General features: G+C 43.6%; 1 protein-coding gene across 2 annotated transcripts in view; it reads left to right on the top strand.

Moving 5' to 3' along the window:
- Positions 1–22,394, top strand: part of LOC138489381 (uncharacterized) — a 126,023-nt gene extending 103,629 nt beyond the window's left edge. For both annotated transcript variants that reach the window (XR_011274789.1, XM_069617100.1), the window contains one exon: positions 20,331–22,394. Coding sequence is in view for 1 of the 2 variants with exons in the window: in XM_069617100.1 (XP_069473201.1) it covers positions 20,331–21,019 (689 nt within the window). In the remaining variant the exon portion in view is untranslated. The remainder of the gene's footprint in view (positions 1–20,330) is intronic.
- The last annotated feature ends 417 nt before the right edge of the window (positions 22,395–22,811 follow it).

The following is a 22,811-nucleotide window of genomic DNA, read 5'->3' as shown; positions in this document are numbered from 1 at the left end:
TTTCAATTTTCGTTTGCAGGCCGGTAATTTTATTCGCAAGGGCTTTTTGGATGCTCGTGCACCATAATTGATCTTTCACGGACATGTCCATAGGAGGATTGGGGTTTTCTAGCTCCTTCAAGATAGTAAATAATTCTTTAGTATTGGAGCTAGCATTGTTTATTCTTACATTGTAGGCTTCCTTTTTGGTGCAAATTATTTCTTTTTTATAGAGGGAGGATGCATTGATGAGATTAGTTTTGTGTTCCTCAGATGGATTCATTTTCCAAAGGGTTTCCATTTTAGTTTTCTTATTTCTTAGTATTTTAAGTTCTGGTGTGTACCATGAGTTAAGATGGGCTCTAGGTTTACCTTTACGTGATTTTAAAGGGGCAATGATGTCAATGGCTTTGGTCATGGCGTCATCGTAGGTGTCTACAAGTACGTTGAGGTCCGATGTGTCAAGGATCGTGTTAAGGGTAGGTAGAACCAGTGGAATGAGGGTTTCTACGTTAATGTTACGCTTATTTCTAGTCAGACATGCTGGTGCCGGGGGGCACTGTATGTGGTTAGGATTGTTGGTGCTGATGTCAAATGAAAGTAGGAGATGGTCAGTCCATATGAGAGGTTGGGGATCCTTACAGGTGATGTTGCAGTTGTAGGCAGCGAGCCAGTCTAAGGTCCTGCCCTTCTGATGCGTAGGTAAGGTGATGAGTTGAGTGTAGTTGTGTTCGCAGAGGGCATTAGCAAGGGAAGATGCAGGGGTATCGTGAGGATCATTGTAACCCAGGTTAAAGTCACCTAGGATAATATTCCGTGAGAGAGGTTTGGATTTCTCTGCTATAAGGGAGGTTATATCTTCCTCAAAGGTCCCTGTTGGGCCAGGGGGGCTGTATATTAGTTCCAAAGTGATAGTGGTCTTAGGTATAGTTTGTATTTTAATGGAAAGGTGTTCACATGAATTTTGTATGGGGGCGGTGACAGATCTAATGTCAAGCGAAGATTTGAATATGAGAGCTACACCTCTTCCACGAGCATTGGGTCTGTCGGCCCTGAGGATGGAGTAGTTGTCGGGAAGCGCAAGGGTTAGATAGGGACCTGCTGCAGCATGAAGCCAGGTTTCTGTAGTGGCAAGGAAGTCCAGGTCTTCTGAGCGGATGAGGTCGGCGATTTCAGTAGGGTGAGCAACAAGGGATCTGACGTTGAGTAAGGCTCCTTTTAGTGAGCTGGTGTTTGCATGGGTATTTTTGTTGGTGTCTTTAGTCATGGGCGTAGTTGGTATTTTATTCGGTAAGGTGAGAAGTCTGCAGCCTAGTCTGTTGTTACGGGTCGTGATGTTGGGGTAGGCTGTGGGGCGATATTCTGTTATTTTGGGCGAGTTTTGGTTGGTGTCACAGTGGGCATCTTTGGCAAGGTCAACGCTTTTAAGTGGAGGGTGATCTAGAGTGACGCTGATTTTAGCAGTATGGTCTGTAGGGGTACTATGGGGGAAGGGAGGCAGGGTGGGCAGGAAGGGTGTGGGTTAGGGAATGGGGTGATGTCTAGGGCAGCCAAGCTTGGCTAGACCATTGCTAAATGGGATGTAGCTGCCTCTACTACAAGGCGTGTGATTGGGCATGACACAGAAGGGGAACATGATGAGGATGAGCCAGGCTGGCATAGTTCAAGGCAATGGAAGGGCGTGAACACAGTAGCTAGATTTGAGTTGTGTGTGTAAGCTGGCAAAGTTACTGGTTAATGGAGCAGACAACAAGCTAGTTAAGGTAACAGCTAGGCACAACGCAAGTGTACAGTGGTCAGTGAGTGACCATAGGGCACGACACAATTGCACAGTGGTTAGTGATTGACCATATGGCACAACGTAAGTGTACAGCGGTCAGTGAGTGACCATAGGGCGCAACGCAAGTGTACAGTGGTCAGTGAGTGACCATAGGGTGCAACGCAAGTGTACAGTGGTCAGTGAGTGACCATAGGGTACAACACAATTGCACAGTGGTCAGTGAGTGACCATAGGGCACATTGCAATTGCACAGTGGTAAGTGAGTGACCAAAGGGCACAACACAATTGCACAGTGGTCAGTGAGTGGCCATAGTGCACAACACAATTGCACAGTGGTCAGTGAGTGACCAAAGGGCACAACACAATTGCACAGTGGTCATTGAGTGACCATAGGGCACATTGCAATTGCACAGTGGTCTCTAGACGACCATATTATACTGCACAGTTACATTTAGGCACAGGGCACATAAGGCTAGGCAATGCAAAAACACACATAGGCAAGGTGCAATTATGGCACAGGGCACTTCTAAGCTAGTCAGTGTAACCTGGTAACAGTAATGGGTTCAAATGAGTGAAGTTATTTAAACAATGAGAGTGCGTCAAATATAGTGGACACAGTGATGCTACGAGTGCATGTGACTAGTAAAGCAGTGGTGGTTCGGCTAGGTGTTGTGGACCACTGTGAAGGTTAATCATACAGCAGTAGTAAGGGCTGTTAGTTTCATCATTGTGGGGACAATAGCTAGTAACAAAAAACGGGAAAGTGGCAGCAATTTCACAAAGTTCAAATAGGCAGTAGCTTCAGCAATAGTTAGACGGTTGTGATCCTGGTGGATGCAACATATGCCATGACAGCGTGATAGTGCATCGGGTGATGGTGCCTCAGGGATCCAGATGCGTGATTTGGGCAGTCTACATTTTAGGTGATAAAGGCAGAGTGTTATGCCATGGGTCAGAGCAGTTGGGTGCAGGAAAGGGCGGCAGTAATGTTTTAGCAGAGCAGGCGTGATTTAACAGTTCGGGGGGCAGGGTAAGCGGAATAAGGCAATTATGACTTACCAGTGTTGGGGTGGCAGCGCTGGGTGCCCAAAGCCCATACGGCCCCAGACAGGCTCACGACAGGCGCTGTGCCTTTGCATGGGTGCCTTCGTGTGGAGCCGACTCGAGCCTGCTGGCTCGCGATTGGCTGCTTAAAGGAGGCAGGGAGCCAATGGAGCAGGGCGAGGGGGTATGTTGTTCCTCCTTCTCAGAGCCGGGGAGTGCAGGCAGGCACTCCGAATTCCGGGTAGGCCATTTTGGAGTGGCGGTCTCCTCGTGGGTGCTAATGGCGGTTAGCACAGATCTTTGGTAAAACGGATCTGGTTAGCAGGCGAGGGGGCTGAAAGGGGCATCCAAGTGCATACAAACACTTAGATGATGCAGCCTTGGTAATTAGGACGGATGTTGGCGGCGGGCGTCCAGCTTCGTGATGTGGTTGGCAAATTAGGCAGGCAGCCTAGCGATGAAGCGGGTGCACATCAAAGCACCTCTTCTCTGGCCACTACTCCTGTAGTGGGGGGGGAGAGCTCCAGCTCCTCCTCAGGAACAGGCAAGACTGTTTCCATATAACCGGGAACCAGCCTTGCTCACTCGGTGGATCATTGCATTCTGAACCTCCAGGTTAAGGGTTGATGCCTCGAGTCTGATTGAAAGGTGTCCCTGCGATGCCAATGTTGTTTCAGTCGCCACATGCGTGGTGGGTAGAAACCAGTAGGGCACAGTGACCAGTGACAGAATAATGAAGTCTGACCAGTTCACCATGTCCTCCTGGCATCTGTTTTTGTGATGCCACTTGTGGTGGGTTCATTTATGATAATGTAGGCTTCCATTGCTATGGCTGCACACATCACGCCTTTTAGCATGTTAGCTGTCAGGCTATTACTCTGCCTAATATCTCAACAAAATAGCTTTTGTCACAGATTCCCTTAAGAATCTCAAGAGTAAGATACACGGTTCAAGGTTTTTTATTGACTTGAAATGGGTTTTTCAAACTTCTTGAGACTGCAGGTGGACTTGACTGAAGGGCTTTCTGACTGGTCCCTCCAGCCTAACATTGAAGGTGAGTATGGGTACTACCACTATTATCTCAGCTAGCCTCTCTGTGTCAGGAGGACCTAAAGGCCAATGCCTTATCTAATGTACTCCTCTGGGGCTTCCTAAGGGTATCCCAGTTTCATAGTCCCACAAGAATTGTCTCAGTAGGGTTCGGAATGGTGCCTATACTCTCAGACTTACTCCCTTTCATCCACTTCCTCTCACTTCCTTTCACTTCTTTCCCTGATCTTAAGCCTCCCTACTCGCTACTCGCCCCTCTTCTATTGCCTCTCCTCTTCCTTCTCTCCCACCTTCTCTTCCCCTAATCACTACTCGCTCCCGCGTCTCTGTCTCCTCTCCCTTCCCGCCTCTCTCCTCTTCTGTTCCGCTGGTCTTCTCTCACTTTCCTGCACCGTCCTCCCCACAGACTACTAATTCCTACTTCCCCCTCTGCAACTCCTTTCCTCCCTCTCTCTCCTCTTCCGCTCTCTCTCTCTCTCATATTCAATGCTTCTCTCACTTTCACCATCTACAGTCTCTTTGACCCTCTATATTCTCACACTACACTATCTCCACCCTCTATACTCTCACACTACCCCTCTACACTTTTAAATTACCACTCACTCTCGCAAGCATAGAACCACTCTTTCCACTTGGTGTAATTCTCTGGCACACAAAATACCTCACTTGCACCATCCTCCAACGCCTCCACAGACTTTTCAGGCCTCCGCTCCACCTTCTGTCCTTCGCCTGGTCCCTCAGCCCACCTCTGCACCTTCTGACCTCACCCAAACAACCTTCTCTTTATCCCATTGCTTTGGATATTGTATACCAGTGATTTCCTTCACTTGGCCTTCCACCACCTTCCATTGGTTCTGTCTGCTCTTTTCCCCAGGGGTGGAAAAAAGGTCTTTCACCTTCATCCGGTCTGAGTGATATGTTCTTCAGAGTTGCCTCTTCCTGCAGGCGCTAGACCTGTGCCAGAGATTCAGGGTTGGTCACAACGACACTGGCTGTATCCCACTGTCCTCCGGGCCCTTCTGACGCTGCATTACATTTTGGTTCTTGCAGTCCAAAATGAACACTGGCCAGCATTAAGGGTGCAAGGCATTGGTTGACAGACAGAGGTACCAAGATCAATCAGGGCACTGTTAGGAGCTAAAGGACTGGGGACTTCCTAACTTCCTCACCCTCCATGTGGGTTTAGACTGGCTTTGGCATATTCTCTGGAGGACTCCTGTTCTCCCCTGACAGGGCCAAGTCCATGATCCTGTCACACAAGGATACCAATGACCTCTGGATGCAGGTACACTCTTGGGGTTCATGGCAACATAGGTTTTGAATACCGCATAGTAGTGACGGGACTCATTATCCTTGAATACATCAAGTTCTATAGTCTTTGCCCATTGGGGTGTCAGCCTTCTTGCATGCTTCTTCTCACTGGCCTATTCTGTGCCATGGTAATGTATGGTACAGCATCATGGCGAACAAGACCAGTAGGCTGGGTTTCCTTTGCTTTACCAGTAGTGAAAAGTGACCTGTTGCCAGGACACTTCCTTGCTTCAGGGTTTGGTCATTTGAAGTGATGTGCCCTCCTGTCACCTTTGTAAGTAGTCCATCGTGTGATGTAGAACCTCTGGGGGGGAGAGGGGGAGGCTCGGGTACCAGTTTACATGAAAAGGCTGCCTAGATATGTCAGTAATAAACAATACTGAGGTGTGCCAATTAATCATAGGGTTGATGCTACCTAACCACTATGTAGATCGCTTAATTATGGACCTGACATCTTTGGAAAAGATAGCACGGTGGCACTCCTGTCTAGTGCCAATTAATTCAGTTAAGTAATGTCATCGGCAACACATGACCTAGTGTCATTGCTTGGATATGAAAACAAGCAGTCTTCATTTTAAAATGGTAGCAACCACTTTATCGATTTGTGATCGTTGTATGCTCCTGAGATTAAATCACTTCTTGGATCAGATAAGTAATTCTATTTCATTAATTGCAGATATTTGTGAATTTGCATTATGTCATGGAAAATAAAGGTAAATTAATTCCACTAAATGCTTACACTTGTTTCACACCAATCGGGTGCTTTTTCAAGGCTATATGAACTGGAGAAAAATCTAAAAATACAAAACGGTGCTTTACAAACATTTTCTAATGGTCAAAATGCAGGGAAATCTATATATGTTTTACTGAATGTCAAATTGATACACTAAATAGAGAAAGATCAGAAAGCTTTTCTTTCAAAATTGCACAAATGTGAAAAGGGCAGCCTGCCAGCTTTGGGAACAAGTAAACAAAGGGAAAGGAGTGATCATGAGACCTCATCACCAACTCTATAGATTCAAGTAGAACATGCTGAAAAGAGCAAAGCAATAACGCGGCTATCCCACGCTTATTGCAGAGTAGTTCTACTGTGACACTCATGTGCTCTTCATCCAAAATCAAGCCGTCTGTGAAGAGCATGCGTGAAATGCTGGCCCTTTCACTGTATTTGGGGAAACCAATAAACCCACCAATGAACTCGGCGGAAGGCGAAATAAAGCTGGAATGTTGACAGTAGTGTACGGTACATTGATGGTGGTAATTATCCTGTTTGCCAGTAGCCAGTGGTAGTGCTTTTTTATGGCGGCCATTATTGAGTGTATGAATGATTGTGGGAATGTCATTGCTGCAATTATGGGTGTAGAAAGCACCCCAACCACTTCCTTACATTCAGGTTTAAGCATCAAAATAAAGTCTATAGATAGGATAGTAAAATCTGTATGTGAAGTGGCAGAAATGTGGTTCCATAATAACAGCGTGTAAATGTAACTGCTCTATAAATCTTGATCATCACCTTATAATGCAAGAAATGAGCTTGTTTAATAAGTCAGTGCTTGGATAAGTACGAACTTATCCAAGTATTGACTTAAGTTAGTAGGTAAGCTTAATGTCAGGAGCATGCGTCTGGTCATCAACAAGTCTCAGGACAGGAAATCATCACAAATGACTTGAAGAAACAAATTCAATAACATAACCACAACCAGCTTTCTCCAGAATATACCCATAAAGGAGTTGAAACATTTGCAAAAAATGCAGTTAAAATAACATTAATACAAAATACTTTTATACATAATATAATTTTAGTTAGAAATATAAAAACATCAAAAGGCCATCATCAGGGGAGACGCTAGAGAGCAGCCAACAAAATGGCTGCAACTTAACTCTACTCCATGGAGCGCCGAATAAATCCTACAAGTGAATCCTAGCTGAAGTGCACTAATGAGCCAGAGAGAAAAGCGGGAGAATGAGGAGAACGCATGATACAGAGCATAGTCTGAAGAATCCATACCCCGGGCAGCTGTACACAGAGAATGAGAACGGGTGGCATCAGAGTGTTGGGGTCTGCTGGACACACTATGGTCTGTAGACTAAGGTGATCCATCGGGGTAACAGGCGGGGCCACCTTGGAAATGGTAGGGAGGCACTGCTACATGCACAGGCGACAGAGATGATGAGCTATTCTGGGGAGGGGCCAGGGGGTCTGCAAACAGCAGCCCTATAGCGCCCAGGTCAGTGGCGGACTGGTGAGCCACTTGCAGCATTGGGGAGGGTTGTCTGTCTGGTTTATCTCAACATCCGAGGTCCAGTGTACAAGAAAAGAAAAAGAAGCTTTAATAAGGCAAGAGGGGCAACCAGTACAATTCAATTACATTAGAGAAATAAAGTTGGTACCCTTTAGTGCGCTCCTTGGGAAGAATTACTCAATCACTTGGTTATGTTAATTCCAATTTGTTTATTCAGTATAGGTTCTGGATACTCCATACACTTAAAGTTTCAATAAACAAACTTTGTCTCCCAAAAAAATACCTTGAAAACAAGCAAACCAACATCAAATACAATTTAACGAAAGCTGAGAAAAAGGCAATAGATACACTCTCCAAAAATGAGGAAATAGTTGTGAAGTCAGCTGATAAAGGAGGGAACATTGTGCTTATGAAGAAACAAGATTACATAACAGAAGGAACTAGACAACTTAAGGACACTAAATGTTACTCAATACTACAAAAAAAACCAATTAGAGACCTACAAGCTCAATGGAATCAAATGGCAAAACATTGGGAAGAAATGGGCCTACTGACGGAAGAAGAAACAAAGTATTTGGTAATAGACAAACCTGTCATGCCAACAATATATTTCCTTCCAAAAATACATAAAAAGTACAAGACGTTTCCACCATGTAGACCCATCATTAATGGGATAGGTTCTTTAACAGAAAGAATCTCAGAATATATAGACTTATATCTACAGCCCCTAACAACAGGGCTAGCTTCTTAATTACGAGACACGAAACACGTGATACAACAAATGGAGTGTATACCGTGGGAAGCAGAATATTTATTTGTGACGTTGGATGTGGTGTCACTTTACACCAGCATCCAACACACAAAAGGAATGGAAACAACGGAATTCTTCTTGAAAACAAGGTCTATTTCATTTCTTAATCAGAATAATATGATTCTAGAGATGCTAAACTTCGTTCTGTCAAACAACATTTTTTTGTTTAATCAAGTCCTATATAAGCAGGAACAAGGAACTGCCATGGGGGCGAAATTTGCCCCACATATGCGAATTTATTTATGGGCCATTTTGAACTAATCCATGCCTGGCAACATGAGGCATTCATAGAAAATAAAATTGTCTACTGGGGTCGTTACATAGACGATATCCTTGTGATATGGCATGGAAACAAAACAAGCCTCCTGAAATATATTGCCTATCTTAATGACAATAATCATAATATCAAATTCACAGAAAAAATCAGCTCAGAAGAAATAGAATTTTTAGATCTACAACTGTACACAGATGGTGACAAGATACTAACAGACTTGTATATCAAACCCACAGCAGTCAACAACAAGCTACATGCACAAAGCAACCATCCAAAACACACCATAAAGAACATCCCATATGGAGAAATACTTAGAATAAAACGCAATTGCAGCTTGGATACCAGGTACCAAAAACATCTAACAGATCTACAAGAAAACTTTATACAGAGAGGATATAAAGAAGACTCTCTTAACCATGCAATTCAGAAAGCAGAAAAAGTAACAAGAACCAGCCTATTAATTGAAAAACGAAAAGTGAAGAATAAAGAAATGAAAACCCATTTCATTACAACATTCAGTAGTGAAATATACAACATAAAGAAAACTTTGAATAAACATTGGAACATTCTATTCACAGATGATACACTCAGCACCATTATTGAAGAAAAACCATTAATGGTATTTAGAAAAGCTCCAACTCTGAAAAAGAAATTAAGTCCGAGTCATCTAAGGAACCCAGTAAAGGACTCCTTGAGTAGTTTTTTGAAAGTGCCGGCACCAACAGGATCCTACAAATGCAGCAAATGTTCAATTTGTTCACACATGATAAATGGAATCAAACAAATTAAATTACCCACTGGAAAAATGATTGACATCAAACAATTTATAAACTGCAGAAGTCAATATGTAATCTATGCAATACAATGCATTTGCAACAAGAAATACATCGGGAGCACGATAAGAGAAATTAGAATACGGATATTGGAACATCTTAGAGCAATCAAGAACGGGGATGCAAGGTACCCAATGGCCATACACTTTGCAAAAGAACACCAACAATCAGACATCAAGGACATCAAAATCATTGGACTGGAAAAAATCGAGCAACCTGAAAGAGGAGGAGACAGAGAACTTATATTAAGGAGAATGGAGTCAAAATGGATTTGTATAATGGATACATGCCAAACTGGTCTAAACACAGATCCAGAGATGGCAAACTGGTTATAAAAACACTATTGATTGTATATGTGCATCATCCTAAGTACCTCTCTGTCTACCACTGAAAGCATGTATAAGTAACTTGTTGTTCATTTATACATAGAGCCTTTATACTCTATACCACATACACTGAAATATAGTAAATGGAAAGCTGGATCCAACGTGTTGATGCCATCACATACGCATAGATACAACAACATTTAGAGACACAATTAAATTAAAGAAGACATTAGTGTTAGCTTAGGGGTTCTTTGAAAATAAATCCATTCTTTTGCAAAATAGCAATGCAACCTGAAAATTATTTGTACAAAAATGAAGGCTACAACATAGAAACACAAAAAAAAAAAAGAATGTTTTTTTTTTTTACAAAAAACAAATCCAAGATGGCCGCCGCACATTACGCGATGACGTCATCACGCGACGTGCTCCGCGATATATAAACAGAAGCAGAATTGAGGTAAGATGCATCCGGGAACCACGGATGCACAGAGGCAATCGTACCGAGAGAAAGGAACATCTTTGAATCCACAAGAATCTACACACAAGGTAAACTCTATAGCAATTTAAAATAATTTTCTTTAGAAATGTAAAGGGCTACCATATAGAGGGTGCATAAATTCAATCAAACTGAATACCAATGCAAATGCAGAATTTATACTAGTAATAATGGATCAATACTAAAATGCCATTCTATATAGGCTAGGAAGGACACAGCACACTGTATAGGACAGCAAAGACTGCTTTGCTGTTCAGAAATATAACACATTAATAGCCAGTATTAGAATGTGAACCAAAGCATATGAGCTTTGTGCATTTTTCTTATAGGGAAAAAAAGAAAAAAAGAAAAAAAGGAAAAAAAGGGAAAAAGAACAAAAGGAAGACAAATAGAGAGCCGATGAGAGAGAAAATTGAATACCAATCAATACTGAATCAGAATTATGAGAAACATGACAAGGGTGAGTGTATGTCCTCTTCTCAGGTAGAAGTGGTTATGAAACTAGAGGTTTAATGCACTTAAGTCTCTGTTTATATACATAGAATGTATGAACTTGGGTTCTTTTTTCACTTTAGAATCTCCCCTGAGGAACCGTGGCTAAAGTCATGGGGAAACACGTGTTGGGAGACAATTTGGGAGACAAAGTTTGTTTATTGAAACTTTAAGTGTATGGAGTATCCAGAACCTATACTGAATAAACAAATTGGAATTAACATAACCAAGTGATTGAGTAATTCTTCCCAAGGAGCGCACTAAAGGGTACCAACTTTATTTCTCGGAATTGTACATATATTGCTGCAGCCACAATACAGGCACCCCTGGTGCAGACCCTTGGCCATCTGAGAAAGGAACCAGAGAGGCACAAAGGCTTCGCTCTAGATAGGAACTCAAGCCGACATTGGCTGCAACATCTGTTTTTTTCAATTACATTAGAGTTCATCGAAGTGCTGAATTGTGGGCAGGAGTGCGTAGCACTAGGAACAGGAGTCTGTCGCAAAACAAAGCAGTGGTAAGCACTTATATGTAGGTAATTGCAAAGCTAAACTGATGAGTTTACCGCAGGGCCCTGGTCCTCTTGATGGTCAGTCCGAGCAAGAGCAAGCTTAATAAATCTGGAATAAGTAATCTCATGTATAAGGTGAAAACAGTTCTTCACATGGGTCTGAGTAGGTAGAAACCACAATCGCATCACCTCGATTGCAGCAAGTTCTAGACAATCGCCTTTAGCAGAGTGGGCAGCACATGGTGCAGTGAGGGGTACGTAGTGACCTTCTACACAGTGAAGAATAATTGTTGACTAGTGTGAGGAGCAAGGAATGAGACACAGTCACTAAGGAGTCATGTTGAGGTTACAGACTTTTATTCAAAGTAAAAGGTGTTAGAAAAGGCCTTGCTCTCCCTACTCTAGGAGGTATTTCCCTACCTCAACTAAAACTAAGGGTCTGTCAGTGACAAGATGTCCAAAATAAATGTACATCCTATGTCCAAGATCCTATCATCACACTCTAAAAACTAACTGTAAGGTGCAAATGGAATTGTCTCCACTTCTTAAAGTGCACAAATGTTCACATCCAACACAAAAGTTCAAACTCCAGCATAAAAGTTCCAGTTTCAATGGGGATGACTCATTTCCCCATGAGTCTTTCCATCCAAAGCAAAAGCTCAAAACTAACCAAATTCTGCTGATCAAGAGGTTAGCTCTCTACTCTGTGTCTCATTTTCCCAGGATCTCACATTGAGTTCAATTCTCAAGAGCATTTATCTTCCTTAGAATTCTCTTTTCATAGAAGCACCATTTGGCTGTGAGTCCCAAACTCACAAAACACCTGGCTTGGCAGGTTTTCTTGTGCCACTCCTTATGGGTGCCAGTCCCAGTTCTGCTCTTCTCCTGGTATACGCTTCTCCCGAGACTTAATAAAACAATATCTTGCCTTTTTCTCTTTCAGCACAGACTAACATGAGTGTTTCGGTATACAGTATTTTCCCCGAAATTTCTTTCATCAAGGGCATTTTCACCTAAAAATATTTACTGAAAGACTTTTTCATCGAAAAAATGATTCATAGAATTTTTCGATGAAATAGTCTTTCAATAAATATTTTAAGATGAAAAAGCTCTCAAATGTTTGGTGGGTTTTGAAGGGCATAAAATGGGGTTCCCCATGGGGCCTCCAATAGAAATAAATAAAACAAAAGTCATTGCTGTCCAGTGCAGAACTTCATTGATGACTGTATGCAAGTCATCAGGCGCTGTCAAGTTCTGAAATTACTCGCTGACACCGACTTGTGTAGTGTCAGCGAGTAATTTCAGAAATGAATAGGTCCCTGTATGTAAGTCAACAGATAGAGTGCATGTTGCACCGATTTCTTTTTTACATTTTTTTTTACAAAAAGTGCACTTACCGATTTCACATTCAAAAAAATGAAAAGTGTTTATATTCTGAAACTCTTTACAGTAAAAGTGTTTTGTGTATAAACTCTTTTCACTTTATGTATGGAAATTCGGTGAAACATTTTTTTGGAAAAAGAATTTGGTAAAACATGCCCTCGATTAACATTTTTCGACATAAAGACATATAACCAGGTCTTTCCCTAGTTACTTTAATGGCTCGTTATAGGTGTAAATCCCAGATCTGCTCTTCACCTGGTATACTCTCCTGCCCGGATTTTATAAAGCAATCTCTCTCTCTCTCTCTCTCTCTCTCTCTAAATGCCATGCAAGTCAAAATCCCAGGGCAATGGGTCTTCCTTGGGATTCTCTTTTGCAGCTTTATACACACTTGACTTTTGAACTCTTGTAATAGCTTTCCAAAGTTCACAAGGTGAGGGGTTATCCTTCTCTCCCCTTTACCTATCTCAGGCTTTGCTTCCCCAAATGAATACTTTGGGTCCCAGACCCTTCTTGGTCTTTCCCAATATTGTACTGTGGGTCTCAGACACCTCTTGGTCGTCGCCAAGTTTGTACAGTGGGTCCCAGACCCCAGTCACACTGTCTAGAGCTTTCGTTAGACTGCCCGAGAGTACTTGGGTGTCCCAGCCCTTTCCCTGGGATCGCCGGCTTTCTCTTTATGGCTCCTCAGCGTCTTCGGTGTGTGTCTGTATTTTGAACGGCATCCCAGCCTCTGCCACCTTCAGGAAGCATCACTTGCTTCCTTTTGTTCCGCTCTGCTCTCCGCAAGCCTATCCAAAGTACGTTTCTCACAGGGCTGTCCTTCACCTTGTAGCTGTCTGGACTCTTGGGCCACCGCCAGCACCTTGCTCTGCCGTGAGCTGGAGAACTCCTCCTGCTTTCAGCTGCACTTCCCCAGTGAAAGAGCCTCCAGTTTCCCTCTGGCACCCTGCTGGTACCCAGGGGATCACTCCCTTTTTTTGGGGGGACCAAGTGGTTACTGGGGTACCCCAGCAGTCCCCAGTTCTCCACCAGTTGTTGGGGTGCAAGGTTTCTCCATTCACTTATCTGGGATTGCAGTCCAAGGCCCCTTCTTTTACACCAAACGATTCCTGCAGCCAGGTCCTCCAGACTCTTTCCTTGCTTTTATACTGTCTCTGGCCAATAGGATTTTGGGAAAAACTAGGCTGCTATATGTTTTTCTTACATGTTATCCTCGTTCCTCTATTCTTCTCCCTCGTCACACACTGATCTTATAAGGTCCTTGGGAGTCATTGGGGATCCTCTCATCACAGTAGTGGGAAAGTGATCATCATTCAGGTTACTCCTATTCTTCTTCATCCCAGTACTTTTTAGGGTAATGATAGGGTAAGTACATCCATAAATCCACTATGGAAGGGATAGTTTTTAGGGTTGTAAGAAACGGCGTTAGGGTCCATTGATTGGCGGGGATACCGCATCTCACCTGATGTTGTGTCACTCCCTTGAGGGTTGCCTACCCCCATGTGATCATCCCTCTTATGGCCGCCCCAGGATCAGGATCAGGTAGAGGCTGCCGTCCCCTGGCAACATGGGGAGAGGTCACTGCTGGGAAAGAAGTGATGACACCATCGGATTCATCACACGCTGATGTGTAACATATATGGGGAAGCCCAAGAAGCGGACCAAATTGGACGGTGTGACGAATATGAGGATGTCGTCCCTTCTCCCCTAGGGAAGACCTTTCCCATGGAGCCAGGGCGGTGCGTCCACAGTACAATAGTCCCCCTGGCGGTGGTGCACCGTGGGAGGATCACATGGGGATGGAAGCCCCTTATGCGTTTGGGGACGACCATTTACAGAGAACGCGGTATGCTCTACTTCAAAACAGCCAACCCCTTCTCCAATGCCTAATCCTCCTCCCCCTCTCTGGATAGAGGCAATATGTTCTGTTGTAAAATTAGTCAACCTAATATACTTGACAAGACTAAAATACCAGAGAATACAAAGTATGTTACACATGGTATTAAAACAAGTACTGTGAAACAGATGACCAGGAGTCCAAGGATCACTCTAGAGAACCAGAGTGAGCAGGTTAGCTTCTTGCGGTATGTGATTGTCCCAATGCATTACAACAATCCAGCACGGGAGTTCAAAGGCAGCTCAGCTGGGATGCTAGAGGATACCTGTCCTCCGAGGAGAAACTGCGGGAGCCGTTCACCAGGTGAGCGGACGAGAGCCGAAAGGGAAGCCATGAGCAGAGGAGATGAAGAACCTGAATGTGGTCCAGGATGGAAGGACTAATCAGGCTGCTGCCGAGTCGAACCTCTGGGCACCTCAGGCCCCAACGAAGTGCCTAAGAGAGAGGACATTCTGCTGGAAAAAGTCAGACATCTGCAGAGCCGCTGCATGCCCGCGGGTTACCCGAACACTACCGGAGCCTCGAGAAGGGACACAGCTGCTCGGGAAATAGTGGTACCTGCACAGAAGAGATAAATGGATACAGCGGTTACCCAAGAGGTGTCAGAGGTCTGGGGAAGCAAGGGGGTGAAAGCAGAAGCGGGAATAAGAGGGTCTGAGACCCTGAGAAGATATTGCGAGTCTGGGACCTGCACTCAAATAGAAGTCAAAGTATAGGAGGGTCTGGGACCCAGAGAATAACCAAGATAGAGAAAGAGGAATCGTATGTTTGGCAGGAGAGTGAACCGAGCAGATATAATATAATGAATTGTGAGTCTGGGACCCGCACCCATATGAGAAGCCGGGAATAGGAGGGGCAGGGACCCTGATTGTAAAAGAAGCCAACGAGGAAGAATTTTATGCTTGGCAGGGGAGTAAACAAGCAGATACAACGCAACATTGCGAGTCTGTGAACCGCCCCCATATGAGAGACAAAAGTCTAAAGTAACAAAGAATTAGAGTGTCTGGGACCCTGTGAGAGAAAGAGAGACAGATCATGAGAGGACCGTGGCTTGGCAGGAAAGTAAACCAAGCCGTCCAGAATATTGCGAGTCTGGGGCCCACACTCACATGATAGGTTGCAAATAAGAGGGCCAAGAACCCTGGAACTGAAGAGGATTAATTAATGAGAGTCGGAGATTAAGTGGGTCAAGAACCCTGGAGGACTAATTGGAAGGAATCCTATGCTTGGTGGAGATGTATGACAAGTTAGTGGGATAAAGAACTGTGTATCCGTGAAGCATAACCTTGTGAATTGCCCAGTGACATTTCCCTAAAAGGATACTGGGTTCAGGAGCCCAAAAGGAAGGAAAGTAGAAGAAGAAGTCTAGGGGAAAGGAGCACAACACTAGCCTTGCAGTCCTATATTTAAGAAACATCGTTTATTTCACCAGTTTGGATTACCCGCGCTACGGGCAACATTTCTGTTGCTTGGAAATACCACAAACACTTTACTTTGGGCTTTTGAGGCACGACAGTTACAGGCTTTTTAGTTTTGGACATCCTGTTTTCTTTGAGGCAGTTTAGCTCTTGGCTTTAGGGATAGAGAGGCATTTTTCCAACCCTTTCTTGATCAATTCATGTTTCTACCCAGAAACGTGCCACCATTGTGTCCGAGCCTTACTTCTGCACCCTTACAACGGATATGCACAACAGGGCCAAAGCACAATGCATTTTCTGGTTATCCCTTTGCACAGGAAGCCACTGCAGAGGAGACCGTACTGGAAGCTGCCACACTGGACTGGCTTTCTGGAAGTCCTTGAGCAGAATATAAATATTATGAGCCAAAAGCTCAACACATTATCCTGTAGTGTAGAAACATCGGCTGCACAGGTTGAGAAGCTCTGCGGTGGATGACAGAAGCGGAGCACCGGATTGGATATGATATGATATTTTATTTATATTGCGCCTATACACAAAGCGGGAGAGAGTTGGAATACAATAATGCCAAACTGCAGAAAGATGTGTCGTTTTGGAAGACACTGTTGAAAGAAGTCATGATTAAGGACGAAGATTTGGAAAGGTGCTCGCGTGGTATTAATACAATGGTTCTTTGCCTGGTAGAAACCAATTCCATAGACCAGATGGAGGCATTTATAGAAAAGTTTGTACTGGGAATATTTCGGAAAACTGAAGTCTCACAGCATTTCCATTTTGAGAGGGTGCATCAAGCACCCGATCCTCGTTCTCCCCCATGGACCCTCCACAGTGTACGGCTGCGTGCATTTTTGAATAATGGGGACAGTGATGCACCATTCAAAGCCAAAGGAGAAAAAGGGGAGCTCCGCCATTCTAACTCGACGATTTCAGTATATCTGGGCTTCGGCGCGGCAGTACAAGAGGTCAGAGAAATCTTTCACGAAGCTAAAGGGATACTGCATAAACAAAATGTTAAATATGCCATGATGTTCCGTGCCAAGCTGAGAGTATTGTTTCAGTGCAAATCCCATTTTATTTACGGATCCAACGGTGGAAGTGGTGTTCATTGAGATAAGTTCGAGGAGACGCACGCAGGAGCAGTGAAAACCCCTTAAGTTAATTAAGTTAAGTAGAATAATAGAACAACAACATTTCTATTAAGTCAGCCCAACGCAAAATCATATAGTACTGACTTTGTTATACTGGCATTATCCTTGTTAGCCATGAAACCACGGTAAAGAATGCTATGTGACTGTTGAGATAACCTGGTCCTCTAGGGAACGAAGCGTAGCGAGGAAGGAAATGTGATATGAAAACTGTGATGACAGTACAGTTGGTTAAGAGTTTACTATAAACATCATTTCCCACCGAAGGTCATGTTGAGCGAATTGCTGAAATGATGATAACAAAAAGAAAAGGGAAGGAAAAGAGGGAAAAGAGGTCTGGGAGCCCCTCTACCTAGAACGAACATGACCAAATAACCTGTTTTATGGGAAGGTGCCCACTCGGGAGGGTCTACAACCACGTTTTAGCTCACTGTGTCTTTCACAAAGGAGAAATATCCATTTGCATATCAGTCTTTGTCCCACCCACAAAGGCAGTCCAGCACCGATATGCTAGGCAATACTCTTCTGAACATGAGTACCAACAGCAACCCTAGACACGTGTTTCGGCCTAGTCGGACCTCATCAGTGAGGTGAAGTGTGCCTCTCTAAGCACAGTGAGCATGGGGTCCACTTCAGAAACTTTAGTTGGAACAAGCACATTTTTGCAATGTTTGCCATATGGGGATGCCTCCATCCAGATGCTAGAAAATACACATGCTGTTTATCGTTGTATGAGGACTCCTCCACAGTAGACCATATCATGACTACAAGCATGCCTTTCCACCAGGGGGATAAGTGTGCTATCGTACCCTGAAATCTATCTGATGCTCCTAAAATCCTGCCTGCCACAGATAATGTTTCTACACTGGCCTTGGAGCTTTAAGAATTCATTGGCTGACACTGTATATAGGAATGGTACCTACTGCCCTATAGTTAGGATGAGAGTAGTCTCTACCATCAAAATAATAAAGAAACATAATCCTAGTCAGTCTCTGTCAAATCAAAGATGGCCTATACTAACAAAACCAATGCCTACCCTGTCTCATACAAAAAGTGTGCAAAGGAGAAGATGTATGCAAAAGAAAATCAGTGTCGTAACATAAAGAAGCAATACGACTGAGTCAGCTCTCCTTCCCCACGTTGGACAGCCTGGAGCAAGGAGGTCTCCGTAAACAGTATGACACACTCTGGCTCAGATTCTAAAAACAAAGGCAGTTCCAAAAACGTGGATCAAGGCCCGCTTGGCCTTCCACGTTAAATCACTTCTTCTAGCTTTCACCAGTTCTTTCGCCGTTCAATTAAAAGTTCACAGTTCAACAAAACATTCACGCAGGTCTGCCGCCATCGGTCTCAGACCTTTCAAAGCAAAAAGTTAATGTATTCTCTCACGATCTGGCTCGGACCTTTCAAACACAGCACTTGCAAGGGGTTCCCTTCCCCAAGCATATTTCACATTCGTTAGGTGTTCCCTTCCCCTAACTTATCACACTTCCGGTCTCCCTCAGTCGGGCTCTGACCTTTTCCTGATGTCGAAGACTTTCAAATGTGCGAGGCTTTTGCTATAGACCTCCTCAGGACCAATTTCGACTTTTCCTTTAGATCAGACTCTTGTCTTATTTGCACCAGTGTCTCTTGGTCAGGTTATTTCAGTATCAAAAGCACAAAAGTTCAACATTCACTGTGTCACTTCCCCTTTTGGCGGAATTATTCTTAACCATTATGCATTTTAGAGTTCTTTCATTTTCTCACATTTTAACAAACAATTCACTGTTCGCAGGGACTTTCGAGTGGGCTACTTCCTTTCGCCGGACCACTCTGCTACTCCGTACCGCTGGCTTCACAGTTATAAGTAATAAAAAGTTCCTCACAGGTCTGCCTTCCTTCACGTTTCAATCACATGCGTGCAGCCTTCAATTATAAGATATATTTGTTTCACTTTCAATCTTTCCTAAACACACACCAGCCTTTCATGTAGCTCACCAACTCACCGGCTTTGTGCATGCCTTTCTTGTGTTTTCTGTTTCAATTCACGAGTCAAGATTAATACCACGGCTTGGCCTCGCCTCCCCAACTCAGATCCCTGCAGGAGGTCATTGCCTCTGAAGTGCCATGAAAGATACTTGGCAAAGGACAAATCCCAGAAAAAAAGACTGCATTGTGTTTCAAAGGCGCCAGCAACCCTCTCGGTGAACGACAGAGTTGGGGAGTCTCAACCACAGACTATTGATACTAGGGCCATGTAGAGGAGTTAGTCAATTGATCAGCAGCTTCATAGGCGCCACACACTCAGCGAGAGAGAATCTGTCAAAACAGAAGTTTCTGACTTAGATGTTCATCTGCAAGTAGATCAGCCAAACCTCATTGTCTTCACTCTTCTCTGCTTTGGCCTGTCCTGCTCACCGCTGAGTGTTGCTGGTGGTGCTGCAGCCGAGTAGACACGAGCAGGCAGCCTCTGCCAAGTATCTAAGGCAAGCCATATTTTCAATATCCGTTTCTCATCAAACAGAACTTGTGCTGGCTCGTTCCAAGTATGATTGAATCCTGAAGTAACAGGCTGAATGCTAGACATGTCTTTTGCTTGTGTTGTTATGCTTTTAAAATATCCCAACTCATGTTTTCAATAAACTAAATTTCCACGCATTCAACTCAAATAATTCTAGTACTGTTTGGGTTTTTTTTTTTTTTTTAGTTTAGCTTTTTGCTCTATTTCCATCTTGGAATGCCATGTTGAAACATTAAGAAAAGTGTGTTTAAAACTTTCCAATCTGTTTTTTTAATCTGTTTCTGTGGTACTTGTTTCTGTTACTCTCCTTCTTATCTCCCATATTAATGTACCTTAACAATAACCTGTCATTAAGACTCTCATTGTTACCTGTTTCCCAACACACCATTGCACTAGTAAAAATGAGTGATAGCATCAAGCAGAGATACATGCAATTTAGTGCACCAATTTCACAAAAGACCTAATTATTGGCAGATCAGTAACTTTGATATCTCTTAAGAGTATTTTGTCCAATAAATGTTTGATGATGAATACTATATAGCAGGAACTGGATGCATTCCATTATGCTCCCTGATCTGGTAAGACTTAATGGGGTTACTTGTAATGCATTTGCTTTAGATTACAGACCTGTACACTCTGCTGATGTTTCGGTATTGTATTTATCTCTGATTAAATGTACAGTTATTAACAGGATGCAAATGGATTCTCTCAGGATCACACAGTCTGGGAGCAGGGAATGGGGACAGCAGTGCACAACTCTACTGTTGGTTAACTGATTTTTAAGCTGTATGTTGACAGAAAATAATACATGGAAACTACTTCTTTCAACAGAAAATGGAGCAAGTGGCAAACCTGAAAACCTACAAATTAACCCTAGAAACTACATAAACTGCAATCAGAGCCTTCTCAAGCAGTCCCATCACCTGATGCGTAAGTGTGGCCACAAGAAGGAAAAAGGCTTTACCTGGAGCGTGTATGGGCAGCGCGTCACTAAAAGACCCACTCTAATCATACTTAAGAGACCCTGCACAGGTGAGAGACCATATATGTGCACGGAGTGTGAGAAAAGCTTCACTTTTATCTCAAACCTGTATCAGCATCAGAAAATCCATACTGGGGAGCGACCACACCAGTGTATGGAGTGTGAGAAGAGCTTTAATTGCATTTCAAACCTGTACCAGCATCAGAAGATCCACACTGGGTGCGACCATTCCAGTGTACAGAGTGTGAGAAAAAATTTACTCGAAAGGCGACCTTACAAAGCCATCAGAAGACCCATACTGGTGAGCGACCATTCCATCATACGGAGTGTGAGAAAAGCTTTGCTCAGAGCTCGCATCTGTACAGGCATCAGAAGATTCATACTGGGGAGCGACCATTGCAGTGTACAGAGTGTGAAAAAAGGTTCATCCGAAGGTCCGATCTGCACAGCCATCAAACGCTTCATACTGGAGCTCTACCATATCAGTGCACTGAGTGCGAAAAAGCTTCACTCGAAGCACCCATCTGTACATCCATGAGAAGATTCATACTGGGGAGCGACCCTACCAGTGTACTGAATGTGAGAAAAGCTTCGCTCTGAAATCAACTCTGTACAGCCATCAGAAAATCCATACTGGGGTGCGACCCTACCAGTGTACAGAGTGTGATAAAAGTTGCACTCGGAGGTCAGACCTGCACAGCCATCAGAGGTTACATTCTGGAGTGCGACCATTCCAATGTACAGAGTGTGAGAAAAGCTTTGCTCGAAGGACCCATCTGTACATACATCAGAAGAGCCATATTGGGGTGCGACCATACCAATGTACAGAGAGTGATAAAAAGTTCTCGTGCAGCTCAAATCTGTACCAGCACCAGAAGATCCACACTGGTGAACGACCATACCAGTGTACGGATTGTGAGAAAAGCTTCACACACAGTTCAAATCTGTACAGGCATCAGCAGATACATTCTGTGAAGAACCCCTAGCAACACACACTGTGGCGGGAGGAGAGGGAATAAGAAATGTAATCTCCCGGTAAACCTGATGGGACATTGCAGATCCCACCTTTAGTGGTGGGTTCAAAGTGGTTGCAAAAGTGCTAAACATTCGTAAATTAATAATGTACTAGCTGTGGTGTTAGTCCTCTTTAAGCTGTATTTTATGGTCCGACATCTGCAGAGGTGACATATTCAACATTGTAAAAGCTGTAATATTGAAAAATGATGTAAAGGGAGCAGGGTTAAAAGGGTGTGACTGCGGATATCTCTCCTCAATGAGTGCATGTAACCATCTCTCAAAGTAGGGGGCTCTAACCCTAGGAGAAAACAAAATAAAGAACAACGTAAGTATAAAAAACTTGATGGACTAGCGAAAAGAGGCGGCAGCACAAGAATAGTGGACCCTACAAACATCTAGTGCATCTAGTGCTAAAACAGCAAGAAATCACCTCCATTTACCATGACAGCACAGGATGATGGACCAAGGAGAAGGCTCATTTTCCAGTTTTCGCTGTTTTTAGCAGGGTTAAAAATTATGGGACGCTATTTAACCTCTGCTTTTGGCCAAGAAGATGCATTTGGAGCACCAGGGACCATGGGTCGCCGCGCCCTCCATCTCTGTTAGCGGTGCACTAGCAGCCAGTCGGTGCAAACTTGTAAAAAGGCCCCTGCTCGTGGTGCCTGTTGTATGTATCAAGCGAGAATTGTTAAAGTTTCCACTCATTCGGCGCGTGTGCTGTTTGATATGCTGGGATTTACTCCATTGCTATGTCGGCGCATGATAAATGCAGTTCCACAAGGCTTGTGATTTTCATTTCTTCCAATCTTTTATTCTTTTGAATTCATCAATTGATGGTATAGCAGGTGGTGCCGACACGTGTTTCGACCTAACAGGTCTTTTTCTAGGCTACCAGTTTTTAGTTTTCAATACATAACGGTTGGATACATATTTAGTTAATATGTGGTCCCCAGATCGGGCATTCACCATTCATGATTGTGTTGACATTATGTGACATTTGTGTTTGGAAACATTACTTGGTGGTCAATCAATTCCTAGTGAAGGTGATATATATATATATACAGTTTCATATTTGTTTGCAGATTGGTACATACATTTTGAAACAATTTATTAAATATAGTATTCATTTGGACAATGTTTCATACATAGGGGAGAGAGAAAAGAAGAGATTTCAGTAAGCTTGATTAGAATTGGTCCCAAAGAGATCTTGGTATTCGTAAGTGGTGGTTGAGTCAATTGGCTAGGGTCTCACCTGGTAGGTAATGAGGAGGGATTGTATCGGGTCCTGCTTGGTGCAGGTAAGTCAGTTTAAT

Source organism: Ambystoma mexicanum, chromosome 9 (genome assembly GCF_040938575.1).
Source record: "Ambystoma mexicanum isolate Mex_15411 chromosome 9, UKY_AmexF1_1, whole genome shotgun sequence".
NCBI classification, from domain to species: Eukaryota; Metazoa; Chordata; class Amphibia; order Caudata; family Ambystomatidae; genus Ambystoma; species Ambystoma mexicanum.
The sequence above is the reverse complement of the archived record's forward strand: the minus strand, read 5'-3'. Positions and strand labels throughout refer to the sequence as shown.